At 41.4% G+C, this 18,881-nt stretch overlaps 1 protein-coding gene across 4 annotated transcripts in view; it reads left to right on the top strand.

Moving 5' to 3' along the window:
• The first annotated feature begins 656 nt into the window (after positions 1–656).
• The window catches only part of ZDHHC20 (zinc finger DHHC-type palmitoyltransferase 20), a 43,080-nt gene continuing 24,855 nt past the window's right edge, over positions 657–18,881 (top strand). For all 4 annotated transcript variants that reach the window (XM_031049513.2, XM_031049512.2, XM_013129213.3 and 1 more), the window contains exons 1-2: positions 657–861; positions 18,784–18,810. In XM_031049513.2, coding sequence (XP_030905373.2) covers positions 744–861; positions 18,784–18,810 — 145 coding nt within the window. In that variant the 5' untranslated portion in view covers positions 657–743. The remainder of the gene's footprint in view (positions 862–18,783; positions 18,811–18,881) is intronic.

The following is an 18,881-nucleotide window of genomic DNA, read 5'->3' as shown; positions in this document are numbered from 1 at the left end:
CCCTCCAGTTCTGGAGAGAAACGGGTTTTCTGTCGTGCCACAGACTGTGCCAGCCCCGGGATCCTACCAACAGCAGTGCTGTACTAAAGCTAAAAATTCCAACCATTAAAAACGTTCAAGAACGTCCGCGTTCAGGGGGACCAGCCCCGCAAAGCAGAGCCACGGCGGTTCTTTCTGGATGGTCCTTGGTGCTACCCGCAGCTGTCTGCCGTTAATTGAAGTTCAGAAAACAGCACTCAATTTAGGTATAAATAAATACTCGTTGCACCACCCAACAAGCTGTTTGAGTTCTGTAAGTCCACAGGCTCTGTGAGCAGGGAGAAGTAACAGCCTGGCAGGGCCCTAGGTATGGGTGCCTGCACCCGCCCAAACACCTTGTGACAGACACCGACTCACTCAGAACCGCAGACGGGCAACGCTCAGGGTTTACGGCTCAAGGAGCATCCCACCCAGAAACCGCCCCGCCAGTGCAAACGCCACAACCGACGCGTTCTCCGAGAGCAGGACCTGCTCTCCTCACTCCCTGCGGACGGCACTCGGCAGCGGGACGCTGAGGCCTTTCGGCGTCCGCGGTAAGGAGGCGGTGGCGGACGCCGGGGCCGCCCCTCTCCCGCCCACTGCGGCCCGCCCAGGGCCTTCTCTCCCGCCCGCCCGGGGCCGGTTCTGCAGCGGCGGCTGTAGCTGCAGCCGCCGCCCGTTTCAGCGCCGGCGCTGATGCCTCCTGCGGTGGCCCGGGAGGGAAGATGGCGCCGTCCCACGTCCTCAAGTGTTGCCAGAAGGTGCTGGCCTGGGTGCCCGTGGCCTTCATCGCCCTGGTCGTGGCCTGGTCCTACTACGCCTACGTGGTTGAGCTCTGTGTGTGTGAGTGGACGGCAAGGGTCGTGGGCGCCGGGGGCTGCCAGGAGGGCGGGGAGGATACCTCGCCACCCGCCTGCGCCGGGGCCGCCTTCCCTGCGACCCGGCGGGGTTTTTTTCCCTTTGCCTGCTTCAGGCTTTCTCTCAGGCGGACGAGAGAAGACACCCCTTACCAGCCTTAGGCGCTTCCTTCGGGGATGGGTTTACCTGTTGTCCACTCGCCTCAGGCGCCCTTCTCGGGGCCGCGGGTGAGCACCCTGGAAGCCCGTCCTCGGGCGGGTCCCGGCCCGGGGTTGCCTGTGTAGAAGCGAGAGACGGGGAAAGAGGAGGCTCAGGAGGGGAGTCCTGGTCGCTTAGTTTGGGGACAGTCTGCTCAGGGAGGTGGTATGGGGCAGGGACCGCAGCAGCGTCCGGCAGTTCTCTCCGCAGCCCTATGGGGTCTCTTTCCCCTCATATCTCCCTGGGAGAAGTTTCCCCTCTCTATTTTTTATTATTAGTCCGTATTCCTGTTGTATCAAATAACTCTTTGACGACTTTATAAGTGTATTTATTCCCCTCCCCCCCTTACTAATTAAGAAGCCCAGTGTCACTGAAGCTTAATGAGGCTGAAAACATCGCACTTAAGCGGGCAGGAGAAAGGATTTAAGGCTTATGGGGTTTTGTGAGGCTGCGTCAAGGCTTTCTGGACGAGGGCTCAGCGTTATGTAAATCCGTCTTGCAGGAGGTGTCAGTCAGGATATTTGCCCTTTTCTGTCTTCAGGAGGATGCTGGCTTTCTCTGGGCAGGGTAAACGGAGTGGCACAGTGATGCGCATTATTTGTCAGGCTTAGTTTTCCTACACTGTTTTCACGTTTTAACAAGGAACCCGTTACTGTTTGGCATGTTTAAGTAAGGAAGCTGAAACAAACAAAACCCCTCGAAAGTATAAAGAACTATTTTGAGCTACATATAGGTCTGTGTAGTGTCTGTAGGCCCTCATACTTCTTGCTATAAGCGTAAAATATGTGCTCTGATAGCCCTAGCTGTAAGTAAAAGGCTTGCATATGCTTTCTATCTGGCCAACCTTGCAAAGATATTCTTCCATCAGAAATAATCAGTTACTTTTTTTTTCTGCAGGACTTGGGGTTTTAGGTAACTTTTCAGAATGTTCATGATATTTCACAGCCTTTTGTGTTAGCTTTATGTGGACTGGAACTCAAACTACAGACAGTTACTTGGACTTAAAATAGTAGAAATGTAATTGTAAAATAACACTTGTTGAGATATGCAGAATGTTGAAATGAGAGAGTTGCAAATATGTCAGTGTATCCAAAACTTTCCAGATTACTATGGTTTGTTGCTGTGCATGTAAATAATACCAATTTTCTGGGAAAATCATGCTTGCAACTATAAACATTTGGAAGCAAGTTTTAAACAATATTTTAATACTGATACCAGTGTTTAATAGGTCTGTGGCATGGGTGGTGGGAGTAGTCCTGGGGCAGGCTGTGTGAAGCTATAGACTCACATTGTACAGGTGTGGTGTGAAGGTTTTCTGGACCCATTACAAGCTAACTGGTATGACAAAGGCAGATTAGGACCATGCATTTCTTCTCTTAATGAAAGAATGAAAATTTGTAGATTAAGAGACTCATCCAGAGTCTCACAGGTGGTCACTGGCTGAATTGCGAACAGAACCTCACCCTCTCAAGTTCCAGATGAGTCTCTTGATCATCTAGTGGATCAGGGCTGGGTGCTGGTGAATGATTTTTCCTTTCCAGGCATAGAGATGCTCCAAAGAGCCCTTCAGAGCTCATTAGGGTTTCATTTGTTTGAAATTATTGCACAGGTTGGCGCCTGTTTATGCAAGAACTTTCGCATCTATATATCAGGTTTCTAGATATCTGGAGTTTTCTGCTCGTGAATCAGCTTCTTTATTAATGTCTGCATATACAGACTATTAAGGAAAAAAGTGGTCGTTCAATAAGAAAATTACTGATTTTTATTGCTGTCAGTGAATTTTACTGTTATTACCTGTCTAAATCTTGCTTGGTGACCAAGGATTTTCTTCGAATTTTTTTCTGTTGAAGATTTTAGGGTACGGTTTTTGTTTGTTTTTTAACCTGTTGAATTTTGTTTACACCTCATAAAAGTTCATCACATCAAGGGAGAGGAAATGGGTTTGTGGTTGGGTGTGTTTGGTGGTGGTTGGGGTTTTTTGTGTTTTTACTTTATGTGCTTTTCTGTTACACTGCTGTTGACTTCAGACCAGTATGGAGAGGATTTATACCAAAATGCAGCTTTTTCTGGTTTTTGGTAGGTGTATCTACTTTCTCCCAGTGCTGCTTATGTTATATTTTTGTTTGAGAACTACTGCACTATGTACTATGACAAAGAGCAAGGATGCGCCCTTAACACACAGCTAATGAATGAAGCAACACTTGTCTCTGCAGAAGTTCACATACAGTGGGTGCAAAAGCAAGTCTTATGGCTTGTTGAGCTTCTGTGGCTTTGGCAAAGGGCACAGTGTGCAGCTGATGTGTGCCTGGGTAAAGGAAAGACAGAGGAAGTGAAGCTTTAGAAAAGAGCAGGCACAATAGAAGATTTTGAGTAAATACTGAGAGTAAAAGAGAAATTGAAATTGCACAGACCAGACACCAGTGGTGAGGTTTTTTTTTTGAAAGATTATTCACTGTTAAGGCGTGAAGCTAACAAGGAAACAGGAAGAAAGAAAAGCCTGCTCTTCTAACTATTTTTTCTGAGTTTTTTTTCTCCTTGTAGTCCCTGCTCATATGTTACAAGTTAAACATATATGTTCAGTTAGTAAATCAAGTAACAAGTCAATGTAGTAATCATAAAATATTACTAATAAAGTAAAAGATGGTAAAATTGTGCTGATTCTTTAATCACATCACCCTTTTTCTTTCAGTTTTGCTTCTTTGCTGCTTGCCCCACCCTCCTCTGCTGGAGTGCTTACATGTTGCTTAATGTCTTGCTTTTGGTGTCTTACTCTGTAATTCACTACTAGTATGTATTTACTTGATTATGCTACTTCTATAACCCTAAATTATATTACCTACATACTGGCTGTGAACATGGAGGATGACTGGTGTGGATAAGATGAAAGGCGATTCATAAGCTCGTCTATTGTTTCCCTCTGATGGAAACTGCCAGCTTGGTTATAGCTCTCTGAAGCACAACAACCAGCTGTTGTATGCTGGTGAACACTGGCTTATTTAGGCCACTGTTGCTGTCTAGTTGTGATCTATCAGGTAAATTGCCTATTAAGCTAATAGGAATGGTGAAAAAAAACATTTCTCACCAAATGTGTCGAAGTTGAGTGGATGTCAAAGCTGAAAAAATCTTTGAACATGTCTGACTGAAGGAACTGCAAAAGACTGGAGGCAACATCTCATTCAGATTTAATTTTAAATGTTCTGAAGTAGAAAACCATGAGTGAATACCTTATTCCTAGATTTTTAGTTCTTTTCACACATAACTTGCCCAGAGCTCAGTTTGCAAGAAAACACACGTAGAAATGTGTGAAGGATGTTATAAAATAGCTTTTCATTAGTTTAAGTCAATTTCATGTGTTCTTTCTTGTTATCAAAACATGTTTTGCTTTTAACATTGCCTTTGTAAACAATGGCTATATTATGCTGTTAGTGAATTGGACTGATTGTGTTGTCTTAGTACATCCCTCAGAAGCCCAGAAAGAGCTGAACTCTTTTCTCGTGGTTTGTTTTCATTTATGGCTGACTTGTATCTTGTTGCCTATCCCAAACGTTCTTGTAGTGATGGGCTGTAATACAGACTGGCTAGAGGCTGATCAGATTTAGACACAAGGGATAGGAGTTGGCTGGTAAAGCCAGCCTGTTTCCTTCAGGCAACCCTTTTGCTAAAACACTGGTAGTGCAGTCTGCACTGAGAAAATGAGAAGTTAACTTTGGCTAAATTGTCTGCAGATTGTAGCTAGGATCTATTGGCTAGTTTTATTTAAAAAATGTTCAGGTTAGGGTTTTACTTCTATAGGAGGAACTGTATGTTCTGAAAAGCACCATCCTGGCTCTTCTCCTGGCTGAGAGTTCTAAGGAGAATGGCTTGGTTTATGGATATGCTGGTCTTGTTAATGTATGAATGTTTTCATGTCCCAAACTCCACGAAGTACGGAAAAACATGATTTTGAAAGCTAAGGGAGTAACGAGTTGTGTGTTCTTTCCATAGCATCTATTTGCAGAAAGGTTTGCTTTTTTTAATCATATCTAACATGTCTAAAATCCTGGCAAACGATACAGTATGTAATTTAGAATATGTAACTTCATGTTAACTGGTACAGATTGAGTTACTCCTGTTCCAGGGGGCTGCAGTAGCTCTTGTCAGTCGGGAAATAGCTGTTATTTCCCCAAAGCACAGTCCACATGAGATGCACATGGTGATCTGTTGTAATGTTCCAGTTTGAAGAGTGTTGCATAAACAAAGAGAAGGTAATTCCATCTGCTTGCTCCATAAGAAATCTCTACTGGAAATGCTTATGTAGTAGCTATCAAGCAATGGCAAGGTGATATTAACAGCACTGTGTCAAGTAACTTCTGATTTCAAACTGCAGAAAAAGCTGAAGTGTCAGCACTAAAGTACAACATTTGCATGTTAAGCATGTTAAAAGCATTCCTGTAGGAAAAGAAAAGGTTACCTTTCAAGAAAAGGAAGAGCAAATTAAACAGGTTAGATCATTAGTAACAGTTAACTACATGCTTCTTCTGAACTTCCAAATAAAGAAATGGAACTGCTTCAGATGCGCTTAGTTGTGCTGCAGTGTCTCAGCTCATCTTAAATAAGAACCTTTTTGTTATTATAAGTAGAATTCCTGTTAAAGTGCTCAGACTGAATACAAATGTATTGGAAAACCAGATGCTCAGTTCGAGCAGAAAGATTATCTATGTTCTTACATGGTGCTTTGCTCTGTATTGGTCATCTTGATTTATATGGATGGGTGGGCATGTGCCCCTTATATGGCATGACATCTGCTCTCTTGGCAGCCCTCTAATGAAAGAATGGTTCCAAGAGCCACAGAACTAGTCAGCCTGGTTTCTCTATCTGCTCTCCCTGCTCTGCTGCCAGTGGAAGGAATCCATCCCTCTTCTCCTTCCCAGCCCTCTGTATGCAGTGCCTACCCACCCCTACCATCATCAGTTTTCCCCTGTATTTGCTAAACCATTTGTGACAGCTCTGCAGTGGTTGTATTCTTCCTCAGTCTCTAGCTCCATCTGGTCAAAAGAAGTGTGGTAGAGTGTGGCCAGTCTGGTGCTGCTCAGCTTGCCAAGGGGCCAGGCAGAAAATTAGTGCTCAGAGCATTCCTACCAGGGAGTATGGGCTTCTCTTTTACCCATCCAACAGCTTTGGTGAAACTTGCTCATATGTATTTAGTGTGAAATCTATCTACACCAAGCCTCAATACTTGACTGAAATTGGTCCATGGCTGGGATGGCTTTGGGGCAGGGGAAGGGGCTCAGGGGAAGCCCAGAGCTAAGCAAGTATCTGAGCTGAAGCAGAAGCTCTCCCTGTGGTGTTACTTTTTTAGCTTTTTTGTAGCTGTGGTCACATATTGCTGCAGCACTTTCTGATCACCTTTTAGATGTGGTTTGTAAAGCTTTTGCTCCTGGTTTGAAAGGGCTTGGATAGTATGAGTATTTAAGGTTATGAAAAATAACTTAATCTCAATTTTTTTTGTGGTAACAACAGTAGGAGCTCTCTGTATGCCTTTAGAGTTAGAACTAAAAAATTACTTTCATTTTTTAGTTGGGGATTTTGCTAACTTCACCATTTACTAATCTCCCAGTTTTCCTGCAAGACACTACGGATAAGAAGACTAGAATTTCAAGTTCATATTTTCAGTAGGCATTACTTTGAGGTCCTTGACCCTTTGCATACCATGAACCTCAGGTTCTGCTGTCTACTGAAATTTAAACTTTGTTGTCTGTCAGCTCATATTTCTATAAGTTAATGTAGACATGCTTTCCATGAGCAAAAAATTCATAGTGTTACAAAGATGTGTATCTGAGCTGAGTTCTCATACACCTGTGAAACACCTTGGATGGCACTGTAAAAGCTTTTACTTCTGGAATGTGAGATTGCCTGTGATGGAAAAACAGGAGTAGAAAAAATCCTAGTTGTGTGTCTGAAATTGTGCCTGTAAATGCTGAGGGTTCATGGCATTCATTTTTCACCCATTAAATTTGTCAGTTTTTATCCTGCTCTTTTTGTTCAACAGTTTCCTACAACTGGTAAGAGTTTATGCTGGTTTAACATGTACTTTATTTTACTTAGCAGTGTTGCAAGTCATAGGTGCCCGAGTTTCCTGAAAAAAAGCCTTTATGGATTTTTCAACTTGGTCGTTAACACCTCCCCACCCAGTACATGTTCTTCCTGTAACAGGACAGGAGTATGCATTTTTCTGTCATTAGTATGGGTGAAATTTAATAGAAGTATTTGTGAAGTAACCGTTTCTGTGTGAGCTGAATCTCCACCAAGGTGAATCAGATATGAAAGGGACAATTCAACTGCAACAGACACATTTGTTCTTTTAGCCACTTCCTCAATATTCTCTCCTGCTGTCACTAAATTGTTTTCTGTGGAATATGCTTAACCCCTCTTGTCCTGGGTCAAGAGAAAAATGCCAGACTTTCCCTCCTGCTCCTCACCCCCATCCTCACTGGAGTGCCTCCTACGTAGCCTTTGACTGTCTACTCTTATCCGTGCAAAAAAATCAAGTTCCTCCTCTGCAGCATTTCAAGCCTCTGCTTTTCCTTTTTTTTTTTTTGAAAGACCAAATGCCTCATCAGTTCTTTATTCATGTTCCTTGTCGACTATTAAAACTGTCTTACAAGATTGTCAAAGAGAACTGGATCATAAGAACAGCATGTTTTGCTTTGGCAGTTTCTGCAATGCTCTTTCTGCTATATATGGTGCAGCATTGTCTTAAATGTGAAGCACAGAACCATTTTAATCATATGATTTACAAAGAGATCAGGGAGGTAGCTGTGTTTGGGGATGGAGTTGGGGGGAGTTAGTTTTGTAGGGGGTTGGGTTTTTTAGCCTATCTGGGACAAAAAAGAGAAATGAAAGTCGTAATTCATCTGGAATTAAGCAAAGCTGCGTCTTCAGAGAGAATGAAACAAAGCTTAGAGTAAATCTAAGTAGCCTAATGAGGAACAGACATTTGTTTCAAGAGACAGGTTTTATAAGCTGGTTTGCAGTTGTTTGTGATTGACTTAAAACTTACGTTAAGTGCCTCAGCTATTGCCTTGTCATAGTGTGAAAGCAGAAAACCTGTTATTGTGCTATTCTTCTTGACAAGTAGTTATTGCTTTTAGGTTTGTGATGTCTGGATTAAAAAAAAACCCAGTGAAGTGAAGTATATTTTCACAATGCTGGGATTGATGCTACCTGAAGGTTTCCATGTCTATGGGCTTGTGACATTGCAAAGGAGCTCAAAACAGAGCAAAAATTGGTTTCTGTTGTGTTTTGAAAAATCCTGTGTCAATAACATGCAGGTCTTCTTTTACAGTACCTGGACAAGGATGCAAATTATGCATAGGACTTTTGTGGGGATGTTTTGTGTGTGTTTATTTTTGTCATTTTAATCTACTGCTCCTTATGATTCATATTGTTGATCTTAAAAAATAATTATGTTTTTTTAAAAAGCTTAAGTTCAGCCTAATAATTATATACTGAGTTATTACTTGCTGTCTTGTAGGGTAGATACTTGCTGAGATAAAGCTAAAGCAGCAACTAGTGCAAAGGGTAGGGTTGAACTTTTTGTAATTTAAACAAATTACAAATTTAGACAAAGGAAAGCTTAAAAGCCATTGAGCACTAGATTCAGTCATTTTCCATTTTGTGCAGCGTAACATTCTCAAACTTGTAAATATCCTATATTTCCCCTTCTTCCGACAGCTGCAGAGCCACTTGGGAAACACTATTGTCAAGGAGCCATCAGTACTGGAGACAAGGATCTGTTCATGAACAGAAATGATGATCTAGGAAAGCTGTTGGTTACACACAGGGCATCAGGTGCTACCGTGCCTCAGCTGCCTAGTTTTGTGGTAGTCTCATTTCCTACTGTGTGACAGTGCTCTCCTCTTGCTGCAAGCCTTTTCTGGAGTCTTTAGGCAAGTCATTGTAGCTCCTTTTCCCATCCCAGTTTATGTTTCTGTGTAGCTTCTTGTGAGGCAGCAGGTTTAAGGGTTTGGGTCACCTTGCACATGATCACAGATGTTTAGAAGTAATCACTTGCCTGATCTAACTTTCCATAACTCAGTGCGACTCCTGACTTGCATGTTAAACTAGTGGTAGTAATTTCTTGTTCTTCACAAACTTTATTTCACACTGACCACACTCCAGTACTTCACCTGCAAATGCAGATATTCTTGCAACTGTATTATGATATGTGATATCCTATGAAGATGACAGCAAGAGTTTCTTCTTTTAGTAGGTGTCATGCATGCATCAAACTCCATTCATTTATTGCAGGGCAGTTTGTCAGTCCTGCTGTGTTACATACATCTGGGGCTTTGCCATGGGAGCCCTAGTGTATCTCTGGGACATAGTAGGCAGCACTGTTTCTTCCCTTGGCACAGGTTACATTAGGATTTATAGTATTTCAGGTGACCTTTTTGCAGAGTCCTGGGTTAATGCTTTCCAACAATATGCGGTGAACTGGCAGTAGGCAGGTGAGCTTTGAGGGTTTTATTTATTTATTGAAAGCAATGTTTACTGAAAGAGCTATATGAATGATGGGCTGTGTTCTTTTGTATGCTTGTCTCTCTGATTACTCTGAAGTACTTTGTAAGTTTTGGTATGGATCTTCTGGTGTATCAAAAAATCCCTTTGCAGTGGTGCATGCAGTTTTAGTGCTGTTACTTTTTCATGTTCTGAAGTGGTCTGGTAGTTAAATGAGACCTGGTGCAACAAAAACATCTCCTTTTGATCTTGTCCTCTAGCCAAAACTTTGTCCTGTTATCCCTGATGGCTTTTCCTCTCTGCAGCACACTTTTGTTGTGTTCCCGAGGAGTCACTGGATATTTCTTCCTTTTAGCAAAAAAAACAGAGGAAGTAGCTTTAGCTACAGTCAAGGTTTGTTCCAAGAGGTTTCAGTCCAAGTAAGGTTTAATGAGTGACATTTTGTTTTGCAAGAAGAGCCAGCAGCAAAGCCTCCAGCATCGAAAGATGACAGCATTTATTATCAACCAACTTGATAAGCCATGTATGGACAGATGCTCTAAATAAGCATGAGAAGTCTCTGAAGCTTTATTTATTCCATAAATATTTTAGTACTAAAAACAATAAAGTATTGAATTTTTAATATTTACAAGTCCAGTATGTCTAAGATATGCATTCCCCACCCAGAATCTTTCCTATGACTAACAGCCATGTTTTTAAATGGCATGTTTTCCAAAACAAAAATTTTTCTTAAAGGACTCTATTCAAAAGCTTGGCTTACTAGTATTTTGATGGGAGTTCATGTAAATTTCATTACTGGCTGCTATGTTGTTAATGTCTTGCTGGCAGAAAATTCGCACTTCTCATAAGTAGTTCTATAGTTAATTTCAGGTGGCAAATACCAATCAAACCTGTCCAATGGATACAAAAAAATTGAACTTAAAACTTCCTTTGAGGACTCCTCCTCTCAGGCATTAGGTCATCAGTCAGCTTGCTGAGCAGTTTGATTTCTTCCATTACCCAATGAACTTGGCAGCAGCAGAATCCTTCTCAGAGGAAACAGAGTGCCTAATACTTTGTAATGAGATTTACAAGGTAATTTCTATCCATAAAGTTTTGCAAGGAGATTTTATCCTAATATTTGAGGAAACAATTGTTTCAAGTACAGCCAGTAAGTAAGTAAGGAGACAGCTGGTTTTGGAAGAGTCTGAAGCCAAATGCAAAGAAGGATGTCTGGTTAACATTGTGGATCCTGACTGTGCTGATGGTTCTCACCACTGTGGATGGTTTATGTCTGCAGGTCACAGCAGCTATCTGGAATTTCTGTTCCTCAGGAACTGACACCTCTGCTCTCCTGCCATCACACCTCACAGCTGTGTAGAATAGCCAAATAAGGACTGTTGCTCTAGTTTCATCTGTCTGGAGTAGAAGTAAATGGATTTACTGGTAATATTCTGAGCCGTAAGACACTCATCTTTAAGTGACCTTAATATTCAAGCCAGGTATTGACTGGTAGTCACAACTGCATGTTAGTGAAGAGTGGTTTTTTGAGGGGTTTGATTTTCTTTTTTTTTGTTTGTTTTTTTTTTCCAGAAAGAAATACTAAGTCCTAAATTATCTGGAAAAATCTGTTAGGAGAATAGTTGTATGTTGGTTTTGTTTGGGGGGGGGGGTGATGGTGTTTGTTTTGCATTTATTTTTAACATATTCATGATTTCTAGTATTACCTACAGAGCACCTAATCTTGTGCAGGATGTAGAAAACAGCTGATACAACATATGACGCTTAGCACTGTGTCGACACTAGCACTGTCAACACCAGCTGATTATCCTGTTTGTCTCTCCTGTCTCTTGCAAGTGTCCTAGCAGTGTCAACTACAAAACCACTGGAGTTACTCTTAACACAGAAAGACCTTTCACATATCCATTCACATATGCAGTTACTTGAATAGAGTGTTACTCTCAACTTGATCTTTCCAGCCCTGAGTATAAATACTCCTTCAAATGTAAATGTAATTAATCACTGATGTGGACATAAGCTAGCTCCACTCAGATGCTTCAGTTTCCATGCCTTTCTGCCCATTCTGGTTTTTCCTATTCCTTGATGTGCCAGAGGAGCACAGCTCACTGACTCATGCAAGTAAGAGCTCTCTTTGTCTTTCAAGAAGAAACCAAGGCTTTCTTTTGGCTGTGTCTCATAGCTCAAAGGCAATATTGGGAACAATTTATATGTGGCATTTCCAAACCACTGAGTGATAAAGCTGTTATTGTTATGATAAAGTAGAATTTGGGGAGAAAGAACTGAATGAAGAAAGTACAATAATTTGAGCAAGCAGATAAGGAAAGCATGCAGAAGTAGTGCTAGGGTTTAAAATCCATCAAAATGCAAATAGAGAATGAGCAGTGGCAACAGTGATTAAGTAGCTTAAGAAAATCAAGTTACATTAGGTTTCTTTGAGCAATTACGGTAAATTGAAAGTGAATAGTGCTTCTCAGGGAATAAGGCTTTCCAGGTGCGCCAAACCTGGTACACTGCTGCAGCAGAATACTAACATCACATGTAGAAAAAGCCTTTAGTTGTTTGAGCTGATCCATCTCTTAAAACATTGGGGTTCTTACTGCAAACACAAGTGTGAGACTGAAGTTTAGATCTAGCAACACTTCCTTCTGCATGCTATCCAAGTGTAACTGTCAGGTTTGAAATCATTTAAAGCTTGCAGTCACCCTCAGTGAGAGGGCCATTAGGAGACCATTGGTATAACCTTCAAGAGTATTTTGTAGGTGCAGAGGCAAGGAGCCGTCTGTAGGGTTTTATGGGCTCCAGAAGTCAGTTGCCTTCATAGCTGCAGTTTTGAACTGTGGAAGTGGTAGCAAAGAATTTACTGTTCCCAGAATATGTGGCAGAAATCTTTTCAGTTGTCATAGCTTAATTCATTGCTAAATGTAATGCACTACCCAAGGAGTATCTTGCATTGATTATGCTGATTTCTGCTGTAGCCTTGTTTGTATTTATGCATATGCTGTCTGCATTGAGGTTGAAAAGACCTTGGCTAAATGAAAAGCCTCTTTATTATTGTGATAAGAGCATGTTTTTTGGGCAGCAAGCATCTGATTGCTCTAAATTTTAGTTAAAGAATTGCATTAACATTGTTTTAACCATACAATAAATAGTAATGATGGCTGATAACAAAAACAGGTATGTGGTGCAGCTTGAACTGCCTGATTTGGAATATTAATTCATTTTGCCCTTCCCTGTGTTAATGCTTTTTTGGGTCCTGTAGCAATGGGCATGGCAATTATGAACACAGAAAATCTGATGGCCATAAATGATAGAGCATTCCCTGTGCAGCAAGGTCTCTTTTCCCTAGCTGCGTGTTCTTCCTCCTTTTTCCTCCAACCCAGATTTCTCCCTACCACACTTCCCTGTAGCATCTTTGAAGGCATCATCTTGTGATCCCTTGAAGTCACAGAGTAGCTAACTCCAGTGATGTTGCTGTGCACCGCATGTGTGTGCTTGTGCAAACAGCTGCACTTCTTTAAGCCATCCATGGCCCTGGCAGGGTTTCTTTTCCCTAACCCAGGACAGTGACCTTCCATCACTGTAATTCCCTGATGTCTGTGGTCACATAAAGTTGCCTTCATTGGTAGCTGAAATCTGACCTGAAGTGTCTGGGAAGCCAAGTGCTTGATTTGCTATGTTTGTCTGCCATAGGGGAGTGGGCAAATGAGTTGGAGGGGGATCTTCATACACCACTGCAGCAGGAGCTGTCCACCAGCCTTTGAGACAAGCACTGTGTCAGGCCTGGGCAGTGGTGTACACATGCTGCACAGCAGCCCCAGACACTGCTACCACTGGAGCACACTGTGGCAATGGGAATTTCTTCATGCTATACAGCATGAAGGAGCCACCTCTCCTGCCTCACTGTTCTATACAGCGTTACTTTCTGAACTACCTGGCAGTGCACTGGGGGAAGCCTGTGTCATATTCTTGGAGGTCTGGAGTAAAAAAAATGCAACAGTCTAGCACCATATGAAGATAAAACAATTCTAGGTTCATATGGCTCGAATTTCTGCAGAGGCCATTGATTCCAGCTGGTGGCAAGTCATGTGTGCCATTCCTGAGTCCCCATAGCCTTTCGGCAGGGATCTGGCAGCATCTTCTTGCGTTGGCTTTTGGCTATGTGATGCTGTCAACTCAGTCATCTTGACTCATTTGTCTAAAAACAACTCCCTGCTGCTTAGGGAGGAAAGCACCTAGTGGGTGCCTGCCAGTCAGGAAATAAGAAATTGCTCAGTGTGGAAAGGTGACAGAATTACAGCTGCTAGAGAACATTGGAGAGGTGCTAAGGTCTTCATGTTCTGGCACTGCTCTCTAACAGAAGCCAAATGAGTATTTGTTCAAGGAAATTCACTCATTGTCTGCCCCACTTCTGTCACTAAGTAATGTTTCTACCATATTCTTGTGAGTGATTAAGGTCTGCATTTGCAAATGGGAATTACGTTACCATAAATCTGTTATACTTTCAACTAAATGCCATTCTCAGAACAAATCAAATACTTTGGATAATGTCCGTGGTGCTTGGCTTTGCAGAAACTCCTGTGGGGAGTTTCTGTACAGGTAATTTAGAATCATAGAATAGTTAGGGTTGGAAAGGACCTTAACATCATCTAGTTCCAACCCCCCTGCTATGGGCAGGGACACCTCACATTAAACCATGTCACCCAAGGCTCTGTCCAGTCTTCTAGAAGTGTGTTTATGTGTATGCATGTATAAATGTATTTTAACCGTTTTCCTTAAAAACTAAGAAAAGTTAAGGCTGTACATCTGGTGAAGGGATGCAATTGCACATTTATGACTCTTCCCACCCAAGATGAATGTCAGCCAAAATGTGAATGTTACCCTTGAGGTTCATGGAAAGGCTGTAATATGCAGAGTATGACTCCTGCTGGGAGCCATTGTGGGAGGGCACAAGCAGAAATAAACATAGCACATCAGTAACAAGATCAGTTCTTCCCTTTCATATGCTTCTGCATTAATTGCCATTGAATTTCTTGCTCTGCAAGGAGCAGATCTGACTTTAATTGGAATATGCCTTTTAGGGGAGTAAGGAGATGTGTGGGTTTTATAGAGCAGTGGGTTTCTTTCCTTTGAAGGCTGAAGGCGAATGTGTCATTTTTCAGCATGCCTCTTGCAAGGTCCTGGCAGATTGTTGCACCTCTTTACCCCAGATTAGAGAGATTTAGGGGGTTCCTATTATGCAGTGATTTGGAAGGTGCTTGAACACTTCATAGCAATCCTGAAAATGAGCCTGAAACTGAAGGCAAACCAGCTCCCTAAACATACTTGTTCTTCCAAGATGTTCTTGCAGGTTTTCCTGAAGCAGCTTAAAAAATTCTCCAAACCTTTGTGAAATCTGCAGCTCCCTCAGTTTGTACTCCAAGAGGAATGCTTCCAACAAATGCTGTTTTCTCCCCAGTCCTATTTGTTATGCAACTAATGATGTCCCTATAGCTGCAGGATTGTTTCCTGTGATAATCTGTAGGCTTCCGCCTCTCATTCTTGTGACATAGGTGAGATGAAATATAACAGACAATAATGTAAGGAAGAGTATCTAGAAAAAGATGTGATGAACAACTGGGGTTATGAAGGAAAATTGTCTTTGCCAGGGGTGATGCTGGGTGTCTAAATCAAAACTAAGATAACTTTTTCCTCTTCCAAAGTCAAACCTGGAATTTCTCCTTGTCTTCTGAGCAGTCCAAGTTAAAAGGTACATTTGAATCCAGCCTAATAAAAGTTTGTATCATGTATTTTGGAGGTAGTATTCTGTAGAAAGTGAAACTATGTACTTAGTTTTGTGTGGTTTGACCCTAAAGGGCAAATCAAATCCTGAGGTGGCCAAGGTAAGCTCTGTGCAACAGTCAGACAGACAGGATTCCTTTACTTTGTTCAACTTGCTTGTGGTGTAACACAGAGATGCTGAATCCTTTGGAATTATGAGGCCTTAGCGGAAATTCACTGTGCATGAGCACAAGTGCCTGTTTCTGAGCTCTTTGTAATGAAGTGAACTGCAGCTTTCACTGTTCAGTCATATTTTTATCCTTCCCTAGCAATATCTTGCTCAAACTTCATAGTAAGTTCTCAAGAAACCAGAAACTTAATATTAAAAAGCCAATCCTAAAAATATATTTGCTTTTACATTTCCTTTTGAAGTTGATCAATATACTGACATGGGAATATATTTTTAAATTCTAAAAAAAAAAACAAACCCACCAATATTTAAGTTTCTGAAATACTGTTTTGTGTTGACTGCAGTGCTGAAGACACTAACTTGTGCTGATGCATCTAGTGTATAGCTGTAGCATCCTTAGGTTAACATATAAATCATGTGCAGTGCTTAATTTTGTTTAAAAAAAGAAAAATCAATAGGCAGTGCTTTTTCCATGCATCCCACCCCCCCGCTCCCCCCGTGTTTTAGAAGTGTTTAAACTGAAAGTGGTACTAATTTAGTGAAAGCTGATGCCTTGAAACCAGTTGTTGATGGCAAGTGGTTGCAAGCAATAGAGAGCTAAGCTAGTAACTTAAACTACAAGCCAGGGATGATGGGCCACAATGTGCTCGCTCTGTGATTTGTTGGTTGGTTTCTTGGTTTTCGTTTGGCTCTTTTTTTTTCTTGTACTAGAGTTCAAAAGCTAGAATCGATTTCCTGATGGTGTAAATCTGCTTGTTACACTACCAGCCTAGCAAATAAAGATCTGTTTTATGTAAAGGTTAAATATTAACTCACTTAATGGAAGGCTTTGCCTGGTAGTGTGAAGATCCTGTAAAACTGTTGGTTTGCCATTTGCTGAGTGAATTTGGACTCAAGTAGTAGGATTGCTCTTTATTTAATCTATCTGACAACTTGAATAACAACAGTGAAAGGGATAGAAAGAGAAACACATGAACTTCTGAGGCAGTATAACTGGTCATATTTTATTTCATTTGAGGATTATAAGACAGCATGAAAATCACAAGCATTTCAGTATTGGCTTTTACCTCAAAATACAGGAGTTTGCCAAACTAAAATTGTTCTGCACAGTCTAATAACTGCATTCTGACCCACGGGACCAATGTAGGAAAGAGAAAATTATCTTTCTGGTGCTGTGAATCTTTAATTAATTTTTATGAGGCTTATTTAGGGATCCTTTTGATGAAGTCTCACAGGTGATAGCATCTTAAGCTTTTTTTATTTCCCATGTGTGTAAAGGCTGTTTATTATTTTGAGTCTTCAGACATGAAATTTGGCTCAATTTTGTTTTGTGTGAAGAGCAGAAGTAAGGCTACAGATTATGGAGTGCTTTAATCAGAATTACATACAAAATTTCCTGTACTTTTACAGGTAATGATGTTCTCCCATTAGAGGATAATTAAGAACTTTCTTATATTCCTTGTCCAGGGATATAGGTATTTGTCCAGCTGTGTGCAAAGATGTTTACTTAAGAAATAAGAGGAGCTAAAGAGTAAGCTTCATTTGAAGTACTTTTAGGATTTTTTTTCTTTTTTTGAAGCTAAGCAAACAACCCCCCTCGGCAAGCTTGTTTTAATTTTCACCTTTTAAATGATTTTATCTTCTCCTTGTGTAGCTGAAAATGTGTTAACTGGAGAAATAATGCATTAGTAAAATTTCAAGCAAACACGAGATTTGCTTTAAAAAATAATGTGATTTCTGTAGCATGCAGTGGAGTAGTGCTGAGACTACCATGACACAACAGGACCTGGTCTTACATTTACATGCATACTTTGTAGGTGACTGTGTGCTTCAGGTCTGTTTTCCTGTGTAGATAGTGTCCCGGTTGCAGAGACAGGGGAGGAGGGTATGCAAGTATGCATACCTAATGTGAAATTAAGATGTTCTTTAGGATTGACCTCCTTTAGTTTGAAGCTAGCCTTGTTCACGTCTAAGTGGTAATTTCTCCCTCCTTTGGGTGGAAGGGACTGGAACCTTTTCCGTTAACTTCACAGAGGCTTCAGTGAACGGGTGGATGTTTTAAGGAAGGGGCAAAAGGGTAAGGATAAGAGGGGAGGCAACACAGAACACCAAGCCTACACATCTGAAGAAAAAGGGGTTGTCTGTACATTGGCATGTCTTCTCATTATGTCTCTTATTGACTAGAAAGAGAGACGTAGTTGCATGACATAGTTGCAGACCCTTTTACTATAGATACCTGAAATTAGGTGAGACACGTGCCACCTCTGTGACGAAAGTAACCCTTCAGAAGGAAGTCTGCAATGCACACTGAAGTCCTGCAGATTTAAGACTCTTGTGTGCATCAGGAAAAAGCTCTTGAACTGGCACACAGACTAATGACTGTAGAATTGTCAGAGGTGAGAGAGGAGAGAAGGTATAGAGTGACGTGAACTGCAGTAGGCAAGATGTGCCCTGTTAACCTTTAACTTGTGCTGGTGACCAGAATTTGCTGTATAAGATGAAGAGTCAATGAAAGATCCTTTCCATGTTGAATTTCAGGAATTCAGTGTCTAAGGAAGAACAAAGTAACCCAATAAGCAGATCTCTGTTCAGCATCTTGCCTGAACTGATGAATGAAGGGTGAAGGCTCTGGAGAAGCCTGAGGGCAGGAGGATGTACTACTAGTCAGGCAGTATACAAGGTAAATTTGAACAACAGAATTTGCTGTTGGGTTACAAGGAGATAAGGGTGTAGGAAATAAGGAAGTGGAGAGATTTTAACTATACTTGAAGAATTCAGGTCAAGGGAAAAAGTCAAAAATAGCATGTGACGAGAAGAGGGACGTGGTGGCAAAAATCTGGGAGGGAAGTAGGTTACATGTAACACAATTCCACAGGGACTTCTGTAGGAACTTGTTTTATTTCATTTTCTGCTTTCCAGTGGTACCCCTGTTGGCTTAGTTGTTGACTCAGAAATCTTTGCTAGGTGTGTATATGAAGGGGAACATGTATAAATTAAGACTTAATCAATGTCTGTGAAAAGAAGTGTGCTCACTTGGTTAAGCAGGGAACTGAATTGCCTCAGCTCTTTCACTGACTCATCAAGCCTCAAGGGCTGGCCAGAGTAATCCCGACTTCTGTTTTACCCCAGTGTGGGGTAGGGAAGCTCTACTAACACCTGAAGTACACTTTGGAACAAAACAGCTGTCTCGTATCTCACTTCTAGCCAAACATTTGATTCAGTATGCATTTATTCACCATGTATGTTTTTTCTTTCTCTTCCAGTTACTATTTCTTCAACTGCAGAAAAAGGTAAATTTTTAATTTATTTTTTTAAAGATGTGAAGAGTTCTGTTGCACACAAGTCTTAAGACACCTAGATG

This window comes from Melopsittacus undulatus, chromosome 2 (genome assembly GCF_012275295.1).
Source record: "Melopsittacus undulatus isolate bMelUnd1 chromosome 2, bMelUnd1.mat.Z, whole genome shotgun sequence".
Taxonomy (NCBI): Eukaryota; Metazoa; Chordata; class Aves; order Psittaciformes; family Psittaculidae; genus Melopsittacus; species Melopsittacus undulatus.
This window is presented reverse-complemented; position numbering and strand designations above follow the sequence as displayed.